General features: G+C 33.7%; 1 protein-coding gene across 2 annotated transcripts; it reads right to left on the bottom strand.

The window, feature by feature from the left end:
* Positions 1-318: 318 nt before the first annotated feature.
* LOC132547298 (sperm-associated antigen 1-like) lies at positions 319-21293 on the bottom strand. 2 transcript variants are annotated; one of them, XM_060211066.1, is made up of 22 exons: positions 21220-21293; positions 19893-20040; positions 17979-18053; positions 17676-17760; positions 17139-17300; positions 16779-16840; positions 16373-16476; positions 16054-16112; positions 15735-15834; positions 14657-14734; positions 13993-14099; positions 13078-13807; positions 12700-12874; positions 12031-12111; positions 11095-11395; positions 10183-10290; positions 9396-9599; positions 8701-9001; positions 8168-8395; positions 5277-5345; positions 4861-4956; positions 319-3512 (listed from the first exon to the last, which is right to left on the bottom strand). In XM_060211066.1, exons 2-22 carry the CDS (start codon positions 20021-20023, stop codon positions 3415-3417), a joined length of 3354 nt encoding a protein of 1117 aa, XP_060067049.1. In that variant the 5' UTR covers positions 20024-20040; positions 21220-21293; the 3' UTR covers positions 319-3414. The 2 variants fall into 2 exon arrangements, with proteins under 2 accessions (XP_060067049.1, XP_060067048.1); XM_060211065.1 differs by having other exon boundaries at positions 21215-21290.
* Positions 21294-21346: the final 53 nt, after the last annotated feature.

The following is a 21346-nucleotide window of genomic DNA, read 5'->3' on the forward strand; positions in this document are numbered from 1 at the left end:
TTTTATTTTCCCACTTTGTCATAATAGATATACAGTAACTTTCAATTCTGCCTTAATATATTTATATCAATCAGTATGACACATTAATACAATATTTTTCTATTTCATCAAAGACTTGAAAGTTATACAAAAATCATGTTGACATTCACAATTCAAAGACAGAGAATAAACAAACACCTCCTTTGATAAAAAAAAGTCAAATGAATCCATGGACGACAGAGAATAGACAATCACACCTCTGTTAGTCAAAGACCTGAACAAACAATTGGACTGAGAGAGCCATCTGCATGGTCAGCTATAAATAATATAACATCTTCATAAATATGAAATCACTTTAATATATTATTTGTCATGTACATTTCCATATGACATTTAAAACAATTTCTCTTTTTGTTTGTCTAATTGTTTCCTTTCATACATCTTATATGTACAGTTTAACCTGTTGTCAAACCCACATTGTACTGAATGATTGGGCTGTTGATGCAAGTGTTCAGTTTAATTTGGTGGGTCAATCTTAGCACTTGAATGATATACATGTACTTTATCAATTCAATTATTAAAACCACTTCCTTTTTTTGCATTATTTTTTGAAGAAAGATGATCATACACTGTTGTACTGAAAATATGACGAATCTGATCATGCAAAAAAATTGTAATTTAAGAAAATAAGAATACCAGTATAAAAACATGTTCAGGGTAAGTAAAAAAAACATGCCTTTCAGTATTATAACTGGTCATGTTAAGCTGTGACATTTAGTCATAGCTACATGTAAATCATTGTGCTAAAATAGCAGACAAGAGTCCTTATTAGGAAGGTTTTAACTAGAAGTACTGTGACTGAATATCATAACTTGTATACACATGTTAAACTGTACATCACAACAAACTGAACATTGTTTAAAAGCATCATACATAACATCAGTTTAATTTGAAGCCCCATCAACAAACAATTATACTATAAATAACAGTGATTTCATCTTAAGTCCTCTTTGACTTCCAACAAAAGCAATTCTTAAATACTATTGTTCAAATTATGCAAATAATCATTCAAGAATGCTTGTAGCAGCTCTTGTTATCACTATACAACAGCACATCAATAATACATACATTCAGTGTACCCTACAAATACAAGCCATTAGTTTAACCTACAGTCCTAGTCACATCATACTGCTATGATTGCTGGGTTTGATTCTATACAATTACGCTCTTATTTAAGTTTTTGGAGCTCTAGAAATACCTGTATGTTAAAGCATCTACATTTCTAAGTTGTGCGTTGTTTGCCTTTTTATTTTTACTGTAGCAGTAATGCAAGTATTGTTAACTTCAAAACAGTGATCACATGACCATATGGTAGCATCATAACAGTGATCACATGATCTCATGGTGTGATATCATAATAGTGATCACATGATCTAATGGTGATATCAAAATAGTGATCACATGATCATATGGTAGCATCATAACAGTGATCACATGATCTAATGGTGTGATATCACAAAAGTGATCACATGATCTAATGGTGTGATATCACAATTGTAATCACATGGCCAAATGCTGTGACATCACAACAGTGGTCGTATGACTTAATGTTCTCTAAGCATTGTGGTAGAAAGACAAAAACTCAATTATACATTAAACATGCAACTCATCTATGATTACAGATATTGATGTTACCACACCACACAATTATACATATCACAACCACACAATTATACACAACACAACCACACAATGATACACTACACGTCCACACAATGACACACAACACAACCACACAATGATACACTACACGTCCACACAATGACACACAACACAACCACACAATTATACATATCACAACCACACAACTGTACACAACACATCCACACAATTATACACAACACATCCACACAACTATACACATCACAACCACACAATTATACACATCACAACCACACAATTATACACAACACATCCACACAATTATACACAACACAACCACACAATTATACACAACACAACCACACAATTATACACAACACAACCACACAATTATACATATCACTACCATACAACACACAATTATACACAACACAATTATACATATGGCAACCACACAATTATACATATCGCAACCATAGAAATACATGGAACAATTATGAACATATGACAATCGTATATTAAGACATATCACAATCATACACACAGTCATGGCAATCATGATTATACACATGGTAAATATTTTATAAAAAAAGTTTACTTATATTTACAAACTCTCTTTAAGGATTTATTACAAGCATTTCCTTGTTTAACTGAAACTATAGTTAAGGTTTCCCATGTTACAATGAGGAATTGCTGTAAAGAAAATAGCTAAAACTGAGATGTTTTATTTCCTACAGGAATAACTTGATCAATACTATTTAAAGATAAGATGAGTTATCTCCCTCTGATACTTGTCATATAGAGGTCCTTATAAAACTGAGACCAGGATATGTGTTCAGTTTAGGGTATAGTCTATTGGATCTATATATCAATATGTAAGTATTATACACTGATGTAAACATAATACTGCCTGAATATTATTGACCAACACAGCTGAAATCAACTTATAGCTATTTCTAATACCGGTATCTGACCAAAGAAATCAAGTGGCTTGTGCACTAACAATGAATTTGTAAATACATTTCTATAAATAGTAATGATGACATTGACCTTCTAAAATTGATCCTTGAACCTAACTGAGGTACATTGTATTTTCAAGCATTTTTCTCCTTAATCTGGTATAACCTTTGACCCAATGACTTAATAAAGGAATCCTTCTGTGATGACATTGATGTTGGATATATTAGACTGGACAGGATGGACATGAATAGATTAGACTGGACAGGATGGAGATAAATTAAGGACAGTCTAATTTGACAAAAGATCCTATTTCAAAGTTGGCAAAAAATTTCAGAGTAGACAGGTTCTGAAATACATGGTGCCTATTGGACAGTACACCTGCTTTATGTGATATAAGGTCATATGACTTGGGGTCAATGACTACCAGTAAAAGTTATAATTTGAGCAAATATCACTGTGTTGAAGTTGTATCTATGTAAGAACTATATAACTTGTAATTAAATAAAAATGTCAAACACACGATGTCATTATCAAATATCTTCAAAATTCTAGATATCTTACTAATACCATTACAAATGTTGAATGCGTTTTAATTACTGGCATATAAGTGTTAATTAAATGAAGATTCATGATTATTGAATTATTTTGTATTAACCAGGGTAAAATTCTTAACAGTATAGCATTCTGATCGAAGTGATGTAAATGTTAGAACAACATTCAGCACCGATGGAACTTAAAACATCCTGATTTTAACACAGAGAAAGTCCAAATACAGAAGTTTGCACCTTAATCCCATTATAACAGCACAGTCCATCATCTTACATCATAGCTTTTCTTTAACTTAGTCAGATCGGATTGATCATACACCTCAGATTTGTGATTCTGTAGCCTTGTCACAATACGCTCAACAACTGAAAAAGGAAAAAAAAATAGAACATATTATTATATGTATTCCAATATGAAGATTCACTGGCATCGCCTAGTTTTAGGTCATGTGCTATAAAAACCCACATAATGCACAGTTTTTTTGTTTTTTGTTTTGAGAAAATAAATGCCCAAAGTGGGGGTAGGGGATGGGAAAGGTTGCACAAACTATGTAGCTCTAGGATTTTTTTTTTTTTTGGACTGTTATGAATTTCGGAACAGTCATTTTGTTGAGGCATATCTTGTGCACCTGCGTGACCTCGCACACTGATAATTTTGGTTGCTGTAACATGTCACACTTTCAGAAAAATGATGACTTAAACCAAGGATATAAGTACACCAGTACGAGACATTGCTTTTTTACAAGTACCTGTCCATCACGTGTGTGACTGAAACAGATTTTCTAGAACCATCATTTGCAATGGTATACAGGATGCCATAGCGGAAGTTACAATTGTCTGTTGCATCCTGGGATCTATAGGTCATTGGGTCAAAATATATAATGACCGCCATGCTTGTTTACGATATGCATGGCTTTGTGTAATTTACACGAAGAAATAATTTTGGACAATCAGAATTTTTTCAGCATGCAAGGACTTCGCTAATATTTAACAGTACAGACATCAATGAAGATATTGTTATGTAAACCAGACATAATGTCAGGCCCTACATCTGTGCATAGACAATCTTTGAAGATTCCCAAGCCAATGAGTTCTGTAATAGCGATTTTACTTTTTTGAAACATGTCAATACAATGAAGGATTATCTGTGTATAATTCATTTGCAATATTACATTAAATGTTTCACTGATGATCTGAATAAATTGCCTTCCATTGTCTCTTATATCAACATATCAACAAACTCTGGTCAACATAATGGTTACCACATCGTAAGGATGCAGCTTATATGTGGATCAAATTGCAAAAACATCTCTGAAAACCAGCCCTGCAGCTTATACTCAGGTGCTGTTTATAGCCCAGAAAATATGGTAATTAAAAGTCAGTCAATAAGAGAAAAACAAATTTTGAGGAGAATACTTTCAAGTTTTGCACTTATATTAGCGGTACAACATGTTAGCTGAACATTCTGAGATTGATTTCTTAGTTCCTAGAGATTGATTTTGGTTGAATTTTTGGGTGCGTACATTATGCAAGAAGAAACATTTTTTACTACTCTCAGCCCCAAAAAGTGGGCACATTACATAGGCTTTTACAGTATGTGTTAAACAAACTCTAAATATTTTGATGGGTATATAATGAAAATATCAATCCATGCAATGCAGTAAAAAACAACAACAGTATACTGTGGACATTAAAAACTTGTAACTCTGTTTACCTGATTTTTCTGACTTTGACATAAACATTGATATGGTCTTGAATCTCTGCACTTTTGACAAATTTGTCAATATCTCATATGTTGTTTCTAGCTCTCCTGAAACAAACAAAAAACCCAAATGATAGCATTAATAATCATCACTGATTATAAGACTATTTTGTCTAAATAAATGTCCTGTATCTGATAGACATATAGATAACTTAACAATATTTCATCAAGACAAATCTAACACTATTAGGCAGACTAAGAGAGCTTTCTATTAATGGTACTTTTACAACAACATAATTTGTAATGACAATGACAAAATAAGGAGTCCATAATCAAAGTCTATTGTCATCAATGATACAGCAAAGATGTTTTAATCACAATAATCTTCTGCTCACAGTACATATAATTTATCCCCTATAAATTCTTACCTGTGAACTTTGACTCTAAACACTGTACAATGGTTGTGAGCATCGGACCGTCTAGTTTGTTACTGATCACTGTAAAAAGTACAAACATTCTCATCTCGTTATAAAATATTTGTTACATGGTTTCATCTAGAATTGTTATTTTCATTAAGCCAAAACATACACAATGATTTAAAATCCATTTGTGTGCTTGTGCCAGGCCTTAAGAGTATAACAAGAGACCCATGGGCCTTAACAGTCATCTGACTATAAAGACCTATATATGAAAGAGGCAAAATACCGGTAAGCCAAAAATAAACTGCTCAATTAATCTACAGCTTACATTGAAGACATTGTTGTTTCATCAAGACATTTTCTGCAATCATTTGATTTCTGATTCTGAGGTCATTTTTGTCATACATGCACTACACAATTGCAATTACTTGGGATGTATTGCTTGTTGAAAAATCAAGCTACAGTCCCAATATCAAGACCCTTGGCCTTTCGGTTATTGAGAAGAAGTAGCTTCAGCATTTCAACACATTTGACCCCTGTGATCTTGAAAGTTGGTCCAATATCAGCACCCTGGTCCTTTTAGTTATTGAGAAAAAAATCATCATTTAAACATTTAACACATTTGATACCTTTGACCTTGAGTGTGGGTCAATGTTATACATATTAACAAAGTTGGTAGCCCTTCATCCTAGCAAGCTACAGGCCTTATATCATCATCCTTGACTTTTTGGGTATTGAAAAGAAGTCATTTAAAGATTTTAACATACAGTCAAACTTCTATGAATCAAACTTTGATGATTCAAATTTCTCAATGTATCTTAGTTTTTTTTCCAGCCCTGAATTTAATTCCTATATATTACTACTAATTTCCTGTTTATGAATTGAAGTTTAATAATTGAATTTTTTTAATGTATTGAAGGTTTTTTCAGTGATTGTAGCAAAATTTTCCACATTGCTACCTGACAATAGGATTATGATAGTGTGCTATTATCAACTCTTGCGTTAAAAGGTTAATTAATAACTGATCACATATTAAGATTTAATTGCTTACTGTTGATATTTAATAAAAAAAAATGATGGGATGTCGTATGATTTTCTCTGCTGCCATTGCAGTAATAGCATATAGTTAGGTCTAATTTACCGAATCGTGAAAAAATTGAAAGAAATCCTACCACTTGTATGATGATTTAACTAATTCCTAAAGTGTCACTTTTCAGTTTTATGCATAAAAGCATGAGAAACACAAGTGATTTATCAGTCAATTATGCTTTCTATTGATTCAGACTGGCCAATGTCAGAATATCGTCACTCTTGTTATTTCTACGACCAAGAATGTGTGATGTTAGTGCTGTCGTTTCTGGAAAGAATACATTATAATTTGAATTTGCTTTCTTTAAAATTTATAAGTACCTATAATGTTTATGTATCAGTCTTACAATAGTTACTTTTACATGTAAAGACTACTTTAATGCTGCGCTTTGATTCATTTAAAATTGATCGATAAATATATATATACTATGTGACATGAAGGCAAGAATGTAAGTGACATCACACATTGTCTATTTCTTGTTGATTTCTATTTAAAGTTACTTTTTCATGAATGAAAATGTTTTGTTTTAGGATAGAAATATATCTTTTCATTTAAATTTGTGCTTTGGTACTTGTTGTGTTTGTTAAAGTAGTTAGATTGTGTCATCAACTAAAGACATTGATATGAAAATGTAGATATAACCCACCACGGATGATTCAAAGCCTCAAAGTATCAGAAATTTTTCGGTAGTCCCTTAAACTCTGAAACATCAGAGTTTGACTGTATTTGATCCTGTGACCTTTCTTGAGGATAAAGGTCATTCCTTTTAACTACATGTCAAATCAACTTTTTGACCTTAAGAAATGATTCCCTACTGTCCATAATGTTTTAGACTAAATTTGGTTGAAATCCATTCAAGCATCAAAAAGGAGTAGTGCTTTGAAGTAAAATATTGTCTAATTTCCCTTTTGGGGACCTGCCCCCTTGTCCCTAGGGGACAAATCAACTTTCTGAAGGTCATAAATGATTCTCTCCTCTCAATGATGCTTCAGACCAAATATGATTGAATCCATTCAAGTATTCAGAAAGAGTAGCATTTTGAAGCAAATTATTGACAAACTATTCCATTTGGGGCCCTTCCAACCCCTAGGTCTCTTGGGGTCAAATCAAGTTTCTGAATTTAAAAATGATTCTCCATTCTCGATAATGTTTCAGACCAAATATGGTTGAAATCTATATAAGCATTAAGAATAAGTAGCATTTTGAATCAAATCACTTCCACTTTTGGGGCCCTGCCCCAAAGTCCCTAGGGATTGAACCAATTTTCTGAATTAAAGAAATAATTCCCTAGTATCAATGCTGTTTCTGACCAAATGTGGTTGAAATCCATACAAGCATTAAAAAGGAGTAGCTTTCTGAAGCAAAATAATGTCTTATTTTCTCTTTTTGGGTGCTGCCAACAAGTCCCTAGGTGTCAAATCAAATTTCTGAATTGAAGAAATAATTGCCTACCCTAATTAATGAATCAGGCCAAAGCTTGTTGAAATCCATGCAAGCAGAAAGGAGGAGTAGGGTTTTAAATCTAATTTCAGCACTTCCCCTTTGGGCCCCATCCCTTGACCCTTAGGTGTCAAATCAAAAATCTGAATTTAAGAAATGATCACCCTCACCCAATGATGCATCAAATCAAAATTGTTAGAAATTTTGGCTGGAGAATCTACTTATGTGTGACCTCTAGACTCGTCTGGAGAGATCTACTTTACATATTGTATATATCTGACCTTTAGGTAACTCAGCTGGAGAATCTACTTTATGTGTGACCTCTAGACTCGTCTGGAGAAATCTCCTTTACATATTGTCTATATCTGACCTTTAGGTAACTCGGCTGGTGAGATCTGCTTTAGTAAATCTGCATAGGGCTGATGATCCTCTGCCTTCTTCAGAGAATTCCATGCCTGGATGAATTCATATGGAGTGGCCTTGTCAAGTTTTGGAGCACTAGGTGGCACCACTGGTAGTCCTGTACTGGTTGACTTGATAGTTTTACTTTGGTTAGGTCTCTTCTCAGATTTCTGGGATGACTTTGCTTTTTCTGGAGCTAAAATCAAAATGCTTGGTAAATAGATTCTGGAGCTAAAATCAAAATGCTTGGTAAATAGATAATGTATGAACTTGAAGTTACCAATTCACAGAATGTGAAATGGAAGACAATTTGAAGAGAAAATATCAGTTTAGAGTCCTCTCTTTTCTTCAACATCTATTATAAAATTGCTAATGATGTTAAAACAATGCCATTACAAAGTAACAGTGATGACATGTGTTAATATATTGAATGAAGACCACACCACACCATACAAAAGATCAGTAACCAAGAATACACCTGTACTTAATTGTAAACGGTACCTTTCTGTTGGTCTGAACCTTTAACAGATGACTGTATCTCCTCTATAACCATCTTCTTTCCTTTCTTTTCTGTTTTTGTTTCTGATTTCTTTGCTGAAGCTGTCTGGGGAGTCTTGCTGGCAGCTTTTTCTTTGGGACCAGACTTAACATTGGAAAATTTGACCTTTGAACTGTCCTCCTCCTCTTCATCTGATTCCGTCTCTTGTATCACCATCCGTTTCCTCTGTTTACCATCACCAGCTATTTTGGATGTTCCAGTCTTTGGTGATGAACCCAAACTGTCCTTCATCTTTTGAAGTTCCTGATTATCAAAATATGTTCAGTAACTAAATTCTGTGACAGAGATATAAATTTCAGAACATAAACTAATATAAAGGAAGATCAACTGTGTTTCAATAACATATGACTGTATTATCTATTAAGCTATAATTAAAAACAGGCTTAAATCTTTCTATAGGAAGCTAGTTTTGGTCCAAATTGTGAAAATAATATATTCAACATCAGACATATATCAATCGCTTTTAAATGGCTAAACCTTCCCCTACCACAATTAATGGTTATATTCAATTCAAGCACTGTTGAAAATAATGATTCTATATCTCTGGATCCTGAAGTCTTGTGTAAAATGAATTTCCTCAGTGTGAATAAAAATAAAGATCTATACAGCAGTATATCCAGAATATAACACTTCCTACCTCTCTGTAGTAGTTCTTCACCAGAGTCATCTCCTTCTTTGCTGCTGCATTTTTGGGGTCAATTTTGAGTAGATGCGTTAAATCCTCCAGACTGTCAATATACTTCTTCATCATCTTTCGAGCCTGACTGCGTCGGAATAGTGCCTTGATGTTGTCAGCTTCCATCTCCAGTGCTTTATTGCAGTCCTCTTCTGCACTTGAAGGCTAAAGACAACCACAAATTATCAATAAAGAGCCAACATAAGCTCTTAATACTCACGAATAAAAAGGAAGTTGATGAAAGTTTAAATATTACATGAACACACATATAAATTTGATTAGCTGTGTACTTCACATGTACTGTCACAATAAAATTCTATTTAGAGAAGAAAACCATTCTGTTTTTTTTTGTTTTTTTTTTATTTCTTAAAACCTTGCCCTTGTATGAACAAGTATGTACAGATTATGAACTAAGAATACTGACTAAACAAACAGAAAATTTAGGTTTTTTGTAATATGCCTTTGTTCTTATTTTTTTCTGCAAGAATTACGACATTTAAAATTGAAATTTAAAGAGCACAAACTGATATACAAATTTTCCTGTTTACTCTGTCTCCTTTCTTTTGAAATTGACTTAAGAATGAGAAATTTAATTTTTTTTTTAAATAAGTAAAGGCTGCTATAATAAAATTATCTCAAAATCATTGATTTAGAGGTCAAGAGAGAGACATGATTATACTAGATTACAGTGACTGAGAGGATGTGGATATATCAATACTAATGATAGAACACTTATGAATCATCGCACCTGATTACGCCGTAGGTAACATAGGGCTCTGTTGGTATAACCCACTGCCCTGTCAGACATCAAAGTTATACAGTCTGTATACCAGTCAATAGCCTTCAAAAAATCTCCCTGTAAAATAAACGTTATCACAGTTAATCAGTGTATATACCAGTGTATGTCCTTCACAAAATATCCCTGTACAATTATAGTTACCACAGTTGTACATTCTGTATACCAGTTTATACCCTTCACAAAATATCCCTGTACAATTATAGTTATCAAGTTGTACATTCTATATACCAGTTTATACCCTTCACAAAATATCCCTGTACAATTATAGTTATCAAGTTGTACATTCTATATACCAGTTTATACCCTTCACAAAATATCCCTGTACAATTATAGTTATCAAGTTGTACAATCTGTATACCAGTTTATACCCTTCACAAAATCACCCTGTACAATTATAGTTATCACAGTTGTACATTCTGTATACCAGTTTATATCCTTCACAAAATCACCCTGTACAATTATAGTTATCAAGTTGTACATTCTGTATACCAGTTTATACCCTTCACAAAATATCCCTGTACAATTATAGTTATCAAGTTGTACAATCTGTAGACCAGCCTATTTCATTCTCAAAATCACCCTGTACAATTATAGTTATCAAGTTGTGCATTCTGTATACCAGTTTATATCCTTCACCAAAATCACCCTGTACAATTATAGTTATCAAGTTGTACATTCTGTATACCAGTTTATACCCTTCACAAAATACCTGGTATCAAGTTGTACAAGTTTGCTATTTCATTCTCAAAATTGATTAGTTTGCTGAAATTGATTAATCTAAACTCAAGAAAAAGTATTTAAAAAATCTGTATCTCTTTCCCCTAGTAAGCTATACCCCTCTTCATGATGATTTGTTCTTACCTTCTGAACACACTTATTTCCTTCTGTTTTTGCATTCTCAAATTTCTCTTCAGTTGTAAGTTCTGTCTTTGGTGATGTTGCTGATGAAGATGGTGCTGAGGAAGTTGATGCTACATCCTGAGGTGTTTTACTTTCGTTGACTGTAGGACCTCTAGGAGCAGTAGGTGTAGTCACAGATCTGGAGACAGGGTTCCCTGAGGTATCAACTACCAAAGGAATCTCCCAAGTAGAGAAAGACTTTAAGGGAGGTAACTTTTCCCGCCATCTTATGCCATCTGCATTCCTCAAAGCGTCCTGACATCTGAAATAATGATCAACCTTTTTCATTAATTTTTAGACACAAATTTCATTGTTTTATTGCATTAATAGACTAGGAGTGAAATTCAAATACTGACTTAAATGTCCATTAAATGATTTTAATTCAGGGAAGTGTTTCCTATGATATTATAATGTTAAAATATTGAGTTAAAAACATTGAATATGATAATCACATTACTTCTAGAAGGTCACTTAGTATTTTGAACAAAAGAACATACATTTCAGTAAACTTTATCAGAATCGCCAGGTTCTGATATTTCACAGTGTCGCCACAAAACAACTAGAATGGAAGTCTCTAAAGCAGACAGGCAAAGTCACAAATGTTTCATAATTCAACTAGAAAATGTCTGTAAGACATGAATGTCCCCCCCCCCCATGTCATGAGGCCTTTCCATACTTGATATTTGTATGAAGTTTCATGAAAATTGTCTTCTGAATGAAGTTGTTAGGTGGTATATACTGATTTGGGACGCGACACGACGGGACGCTACCGGACGGGACGGACGGACATGGGCAACGCTATATGCCCCTGGCCATAAATGGCGGGGGCATAAAAAGAATTTCATTTCAGAATTAAAATAATTGAGATAAAACAATTTGGCTAAAACTGTATTTTACCTTGTTGATCCAGCAAAAGCTGATTCCACTGATGGGTCCACTGTCAGCACATGTTTATAATCCACATATGCCTCGCGGTATCTAAGGCATAGATAAAGTATAACTGTCAGAACTACAAGCCATAGTTAAAACAATATCATAGAGACCAACAAATAAAGGTGTATTTCTTCACTGTGACAATGAACTTAAGTATGTTAACAAGGTGAACCAAACAAACAAAATATACCTTACAGTCACATTTATTTTTATAACAGTGACCTAGATTTTAAAATATCTTCTTAAAACTATTGAACATCTACAAGGAACAGAACAAATTTCAGACTTCAGGATTCTTGAACCTTAGAAACAAAGTCGGGGGAGGCAGAATCTGGTCAACATTAATTACTACAAGTCTTCTCTTTTGATGGAAACAGACTATAACACAGATTACAACAAAAGAAATGGAGACTAAGACAAAGTCTATTCTAGGTAAGAGAAGTAGACAGTACAGGTCACAACGACCTACATTTGATGTATTTGTGTTTATCTCTGATACAAAGTTTGTTGGGTGTTACCTTTACTTTTATGTCTTCTTTAGTTCATTTAACTGATCATTGAATTGAATTATCCATTGAACAACACAAGAGATTATAACTTATTATACTTGACAGGCATACATTTAACATTTACCTTTCCTTTATTTCATAGGCACTGCCACGGCGAAGGAGTGGTTTGATGGAATGAGGGACAAGTGTTAATGCCTTCTCACAGTCCTGTATACAAGCTGAACAGTTACCGACTTTCAGCTCACACGCAGCACGGTTACTGTACAGTAAGGACAAGTTCACAGCTTGGTCCGATTTCACTGTCAAATACAGATAAAAATTAGGGATAAAAATAAAGAAATAATAATTCTCCTTCTTTCAACTTGAGCTCCTGATATTTTAGTATCCTAAAGTATTGATTCCCAAAGTTGTAATGATATTGACATTTGTTCATCTTCGAAAAGTACTGATCTTTTAATATGTTTTATTATCATCCTTTTAGGGAATGTGACGAGTACTGTACCTTTTTCTAGTTTGTCTATGGCAGAGTTATATTTTGCCAGTGCATCACCATATTGTCCATTGCGAAACAGATTGTTTCCAGATTCACGCAACTGAGCCACATTTGAGGGTAGCTCTGTCTGTACAAGAACTTGTCTCTCAGGAACTTTTTCTGTCATTTTTTCATCTCCAACATCTGTAGTTTTAACTGCTTCTTCACTTGCTGTTGTTTTGTCCTTTTCAGCCAGAGGTGAGAATTCTATGCCTGAATGTTTAGCTTGTGTGATGTCATTTTTGTTTTCAGGACTAGTTCTTTCATCATGATGTTGATTTAACTCTGCTTCTGTAAGTTTTTCACTTGCTTTCTGATTGGATGTGTTTGTCAACTTGTCACTACTTTCTGACTCCTCTACCTCTGACACAATGGGTGACATTAGTCTGTCACACTCTGTATTCACATCACCCTTTTCCTCCACCATAGAATCAGTCTCTTCACTAATACCATCATTCAACATTTGATCACCTCCAATCCTTAATTCTACTTTCTCTTTACCATTATTAAACTCCTCGGTAGAGTGATGTCCATTAATTTGCTCATTAGGCAGATCTTGTGATTTATTTTCAGAGTCAGCTCCACTGTCTTCTTCCTCTCCTTCAACTTCCTCAATTACCATTCTCCGTCCCTTTTCTTTCCGTTTTCTCTTCTCTTCTTCCTTTTCTTTATCTATAGTCTCAAGTTCTTCCAACAATTCCTATCAAACAATAACATTATTCAATCTGACTACTGTTTTACAAAGAATGAAATACTAAAATCATCTCCATCTTTCTTCTACTATTTGGCTTACTGGCAATTGAAATCTTACTGCGGAAATAAATGTATAATCATAAATATATATAAATATGGCACCATTTAGAAATTTTGTACAAATTTACTTACCTCTGCACGTTTGTTAGCAGGCTCCAACTCCAGGGCTCGCTGAAAGTCAGCTCGGGCCTTTCCATACTCCTTCTTCCCTTTGAAGGCAGATCCTCTTCTGAGCAAAGCTTAAACAGGATATAATGACACATGCTACAAAATGTAAATCCTTTTATCTTCACCTTTGTAGGATTTGTTTCTTGTCTGTTTTACATCCAAATATTCATTACAGTAAATTACAGACCATAAATAAGTGATGTACACTGTATTTTACTAAAAAGTTCCTCACATCTTGAGACTAAATAAGTGACACATTGAACACAAATTAGATAAATAACCATCTTTTTGTGATCATTGACCTATCATGTTGGCAGAGCAAAGAAATCTGAACGAGTTTCTTGAAAGTGTAAGCCTAAACCTTTGACAAGCTCAAATACTTATGAATAACAAGAACATTAGATAAGTTTCAAAGAGGTAAGGCATCTAAAGACAATAGTGATAAAGAACACTCATTTTATGTTAAGAACTAAGCATACCCAAAAAATGATGTCATTTTGTGATTTTAAACATGGTAAATGTCTTTAACATAAAAGATGGATGACTTTTGAACACTTTACAGATCATTGAGACAAGGATGAGTTTCTAACATGTTATAAGATATTATGACTATCAGTGATTTCCAAACCTTTGATGTTATTAGGCTCCATATCCAGCACCACACGACAGTCAAACAGGGCTTTATCCCATTTCTGTATCTTCAGATCTGTAAAATATAACATCCACTTTTATCCACTAATCCATACAACTTTGTATTGGGTTACAGCTTCTTGAAATAGCATTCTCAAATGATTATACAATTATCATATTTCTCACATACTAAATAAGGAGATCCCATGTTTGCAAGGGGTAGAATTAATAGAATCTTTCACCCTTTTATTAATAAGTTGTGGATTAAGATGAGGTCCAGTCTTTATGATAACACAAGCATTTTCAATCTTGAGGATAACACACGATTTCAGTAGCAGAAGAAGCATTGTAAGTGTGTGATCTCATAAAAGTAGTTCATTTCTGGGTCACATCAGTGATGTCACTGAGATTGTTTTAATAATGTGCAAATGTGCAAATGTGCAAGCATGTGTAGCTTATCTCAATCCTTGGGTGAGAAAAGGACATCTCACATGTGGATTTACCTGTCCAAGGTAAGAAAAAATTCTATCACACATGGCATAGAGAAAGACAACTGGCTAAGCTGGGATACTACTCAAACTCTTACATGAGGGTTGTGATACCCATGTCCATGGAACAGGCCTATGTTAGATGCTATTAGTTTTCTATTCTTAAATGTCACTTGAAGTGGTCAAATACAAATTTCTTATCAAGGCACTGTATGTTGTTATTCATATTTAGATAAATTTAACCAAGAATTGTTGGGTTTGTAACCTGAAAGTCCCAGAAAGAAAACCTTAAAATCAATACGTAAGAATCTATGGGAATCATATCCATATTTAGTGTATAAAAGAATTATTTACCAGTGAAGGAGAGCTAACTCAATCATATCCATCTTATTTAGAGTACAAAAGAATTATTTACTAGTGAAGTAGAATTAACTGAATCAGTCGCCAGTGACTGGGTAGCCCAGTTACCTAGAACGTCCATCTTTGAGATTCTAGATTTTAGTACTGGTCTAGTTATTGTCTTGATTCTTTACTGTTACATATTCAACAGAGCCGAGTCTGCATACACCTAAAAACCCTACAACTTACAGGCTAAAGCCCTGTTGTTGATGGATGCTGCTATTTGCATCAGTGAAATACTGCGTGAGTAGTACAAGATGGCTTCCTCATAATCCCCTGCTCGATATGCCTACAAAATTAAATAAAAACAGATTCTTCAGATTTTCTTTTGTATGTGTGTGTGTTTTGTTTTTTTTCTTAAAATTACAAAGAGATCCATTCAGTCTTTTAAACAGCAAATATGTATATGTAAACATTTAAAATCAGCTTACAAGATAAAAGGCATTATACTATATGTGTAAAATGTTGTGTTATAGAGATTGAATATTTACTGGATGGTAACATTTACCTCATTGCCCTTGTCTTTTTCTCTGGTGGCCTTCATCAACTTTTCCTCCTCAGACATGCCTAGAACGTTAGAGAATTATATATATCCATGATAATACGTCAACAGCCTCATCAATCTTGTTTGATATTTCTGTATAGTAATCCTTCATATTAAGTCAAAGCCCTTTTTCAAGTTACCATAAATTATAGTATCTTAATAATGAACATCATTTCTTTATTTGATAATAACAAACACACTACTTATTTGTTTTATGGTTAGATTTAATAGAAATCATGAATACAATGATTTCAAATGGATAATACATCAACCCTATACTAACCTGCTGAGCTAAGCTGACTCTCAATATCAGGAACAGCTTTTGTAACAGGTTGCTTCTTTTCCTGCTCTTCCTCAACCTTTTCTAATTCTTTGTCTACGTCAAATCTGTAAAGACACATCTTATGAAGTGAATAATGAACATGGGACAACATTAACACTTAAAAAAACAACTGACAAACATAGGACAACATCATCATTTAGGAAACAACTGACAAATTTGAACATTTTCAATTCAATTTAATTTAAACAAAATTGGTGTCATAAAAGCTTTTCAGCAGGCAGATCAATAAAGAAAACTGAATGAAAAAATATGTCCCAATGGGAGAGAAAATGAAGAGATGACTAGAAGGAATTGGACTTTATTACCTTGAATAAAAGGTTGATAAAGGAAGAGAAGGACGACTTACTTATCCCATTCCTTATAGTCTCTTGGCTTTACTCTCTTATTACTCTTTCTTGTCTGTTCTGTCTGTTAAATTAAATAAAAAGGCACTATTTAACAACATTACAAGTACCGTTTATTTTCTACTTTAATAGAATCTAAAACAAAAGTTAACATTATAATATTGAATGATAAATAAAAAAACACAAAACAAAATTAATTTAGTTTTCATCTTTATCACTTGAATGAAGATTTATTTTAATTATAAAAAAAAATCTCTTATCTGATTGGCTGTTTCATTGACAATTATGGCCTGAATGGCTGTCCATTAACAGAAGTGTTACATTGGATCTGATTGGTGGAAGATTACTGTTGTCTCTTTTACCTCATTGGATGTGCCATTGACAGCAGACCCATTAATTGATGTTACACTGGATCTGATTGGTGGAAGGTCACTGTCATCAAACTCCTCTCCCTTAGGTTTTGTGGGGACAGACTTTTTCGAGCTGATGGAATCATCCATGTATTTCATACTTGATGTCCAGTTCTATACAACAGAAACCAAAGTTTACATCATTGACAACTATATTTACCCTGTTATGTGGAGTTGGTTTTATAGCAACATGTGCCTATATGATTTTGGAAAATATAGTTAATTTCTCTTTAAATTTTATAGATATCCACACACTTTTTCTCCTTTTTGAGAAAATAACACACTTTTTAACTGGAGAAAACAGCTTGGCTGTAAAATAAGGCAAAATATCAATCCTGCTAAGCTTTAAAACCAAAATTAAACAACCTAGTTATCTAATGCCTTATACCAGTGACATAAGTCAATAAATCAGTTTGACAAGGGTTGTTCATTATGAAATAAGGAAATTCCTACTAACTTATTTCACTTTCTAATGAGCCCTGTCATTACCTCCAGCCCTCGGCCAATTTCATCCCATTCATCCTTCTCTAGATCTGAGGGTTTCAGTAAAGGGTCTGCTTTTCTCAGTACACGACTGCAGAATGAAAAATTAAATATTCATTTCCTTGATTTTTATGATTTTGGTTTCTTTCAAAATCAAAATATGATCTCATCCTTATATAAGATGTGCATAATCACAAAAATAAAAAAAAAGTACTAAACAATATAAAAATGCTGAAATTGACTAAACTTTATTTAGGGAAAAACACACATAATTTGTCTCCTAACTCTCTCGATATAATTGATCTGTACCTCTTTGGGTTCAAGCTTGTCAGTCGATTTTCACAAGTTTTCTCTAAATCAGGATAGACGCCTTCTTCTCCACTCCTGTAGAAGAGAAAAATGTAAACAGTGGACTATTTAACCCAACACTTGTAACCTTGGTAACCTAACTGAGGATTATTACAAACCAATAACATTAACATTTGTAACGTAGGTACCCTAACAATGGATTAGGACAAACCTGTAGTATTAACATTTGAAACCAAGGTACCCTAACAGTGAATTAGGACAAACCAATAGCATTAACATTTGTAACCAAGGTACCATCAACTGTTAATAAACATCATTATCTAACATTCAAAATATTGATTTTCCTAAAATACAACAGGCATCCATCAGACTGTGTTTCTTTTTAAACATTTCATTAATTGCAGTACATGTACACTCAAATGACTGAGGAAGAAAAGAACATTCAAGATGACGGTCATTGGTGATTATCTAAAAATCAAGAGTTACCGACAAAAATAACATAAAACATAATTATACAACACCTCCCAGAAGTTACCCCTTTCTATGTTATGTCTCTGTAAAATAATCTAGTCAATTTTACACATTTTCCAGATTATAAGTTGTGACTTTTATCCTTGGCGGCCGGGCCTGCAGCTAATATACCAATGCAACTTATATGTGGACGAAAAAAAATCAGCAGAATGAAGAAAAAACAAGAGATCCCAGAGGAATCTTGGTGCCTACCATTGTTTGATCTTTATATGCTCTAGAAAAGTTGGATCTTTTCCCTTCTTTGATAAGACATTTCAACATTCCTTTGCAGAAATAATTCATCTTTTGTTTCTTCTGATCAGTACCAAAAACAAACAAACACAAGGAGAGATCAAAAGGAACATGGATATGAAATTTGAGAGATATCCATTTAGTACTTCAGCAAAAATAGCAACAACAATCTTAACTAGGCAAAATTGAAGATGGCTGGCTGTTAGCCATTTTGTTTTTCTGATCAGTCCCTAAATCAACCTGGCAAAACAAGGGACCAAGAGGAACCTACATATAAAATTTAAGAAAGATCCATTATGTAGAAAAAGCAATAACAATCTTTCAAAAAGAAAATCCGAGTTGGCAACCTTTTGGCCATTTTGTTTTACTGATCAGTCCCAAAATTAAATGGGCACAATTAGAGAAATTTGAGAGAGATCCATCCCTTACTTTTCAAGATAGAGCAATAACAAACTTCATTGAAAACATCAAAGATGGCTGTCTGTCGGCCATTTTGTTTTTGTTAATCAGTCCCAAAATCAAACGGGTACAACTATGGACCAAAGGGAGCCTACATATGCAATTTGAGAAGGATACATCCAGCACTTCTTAAAAAATAGCGATAACAAAAATTGTTTACAGACAGACCACCGACGCAGAGCGATCTGAACAGCGCACCATCTGATGATGGAAGACTAAAAATAAAAATGAAGCCTACCAGTACATGAGTACAAAACAGTATTAAGTTTTTCTTATGATTACCTGTCCATCACATGTTTGTGACTGAAACAGACTGTCTTGAACCACCATTTGCAATCATATACAGAATGATTTCGCGATTGAAATAAAAATAAACATTCTCATGGATTTAATTACTCACACTTTTTAATATCTTCTGGACTTATGCAGAAGTTTACAATAGCTTTTTGCATCCAGTATCAACAGGTCATAGGTTATAGGTCAAATTCTAGAATGACTGCCATGCTTGTTTACAATATGAATGGCTTATTGTAATTTACAAGAAGAAATAATATGGGACTATGAGAAATTGTCACCATGCAAGGACCTTTGGTGACATTTAACAGTTCAGACACAGATGGAGATATCGTTCAATAAACCATACGTAACATCAGGCCCTTGATACAGACAGTATTTTAATGCAAAATTGATTACCTAAGAATTATCAGGATCTTCTCTAGTTCCTTCACATCACGACATGTCTCAATGTAACCATAATCTAGATGGCCAAGAGGAATGTCATATCTCTTTGTCCTGTCGGCTACCAGCAGGTTGTTCTCCGACATTGCAAGCTTCTCCAGCTCTTAAATAATAGAAATACAAAGATATTCTTGGAAAACCAATATATCTGAATTTAATGTTACACAGATACAAAGTTTGTTTATACATGATATATATTTGTTTTTTGAAAACTTGTAAATTATTGAAGTGCTTACTCTGTGTGATTTGTTGCCTTAAGTCAGTCCTGACAATGGCATACACATTTCAAACAAAATCAGAAGGCAATGTGTGAGTCAAATTCTGATTCTCTGAAAAAATTTGTAAGCCAACCTCGATCCTTTGTAATATCACATGCAATAACCAAGGGGTGCAACTCAATATTGCATGACTAAATATGTTGTTGCTACAAATAACACAAACCAAAAGGTGGTAATTAACGAACTGAGGTTAGTAAACATTCCATAATGAAAGTAACATTCTGTTATTGTACATTCACATTGTATTTGTGAATGTTTCTGCTACCAGAGCCATAGGTAACACATAATGTATATATGTGTGGCAAACTAAAACTTCAATAGGTAAAAAAGTACAGCTCCCAGACCCACAGTAGGCCTACTCTACATCATGATAGTTAGATAAGTCTTTTGTTTCACTAATCCTCAACATCTGTCCATACAGAGTTAAGGTGGTGTCAGTAAATAGGTAAAAAGTTGGGTGTTGAGCCAGACTCTGCCTGTGTTTCAAACACCCGTGAATGGTAGCTGAGATTGAATATTGAACCTACACAGTGTGGGTACAGCACTTGACGCCTACTGCAGAAAATACACAAAAAAAATGAAATAAAAAAAAAACAGTTCGCCATTTTGTCGCTATTAACAAACACTTAAATTGTCCATAACCAGTACAGAACTTTCTAGAAACCTTTGTTCCTTTAGTAAAAAAAATATAAATTAACTATGAAGTGTCAAGTGGACCTCTGACGGTTCAACAAAGTTTGGAACTTTGAATCACAAATATGTTCTGTTTAAAATTAGATAAAGAGGACTTAATCTCACAATGAATAAAAAGAACACGATGTTACTTACAATCTGACAAATATCATCATATATGATCACTCAAGTGCAAGGAAAAATCTTTCTATGAATTTTTGGAAAGCAAAAGAGAAAGAAGACGAAGCTCTGATTCGATGGACTATAAGAGTCGGACCATGATATTGAATTACCTTGAACTGTGTCAAATTATTAATGAATATATACCTCACCTCTCCCAATGACAGAAACAAGGTTATGAACAATCAAAATGTAGGAATGCTATGAGCAAGACCGTTCGTATCCAAGTCGTGTGGGAAGCGGTGCTGTCTAAACTAATTGCGGTTGATAAAAATTACG

Source organism: Ylistrum balloti, unplaced genomic scaffold, assembly GCF_031769215.1.
Source record: "Ylistrum balloti isolate Yb309-2 unplaced genomic scaffold, AGI_CSIRO_Ybal_v1 Utg369946, whole genome shotgun sequence".
In the NCBI taxonomy this organism is placed as follows: Eukaryota; Metazoa; Mollusca; class Bivalvia; order Pectinida; family Pectinidae; genus Ylistrum; species Ylistrum balloti.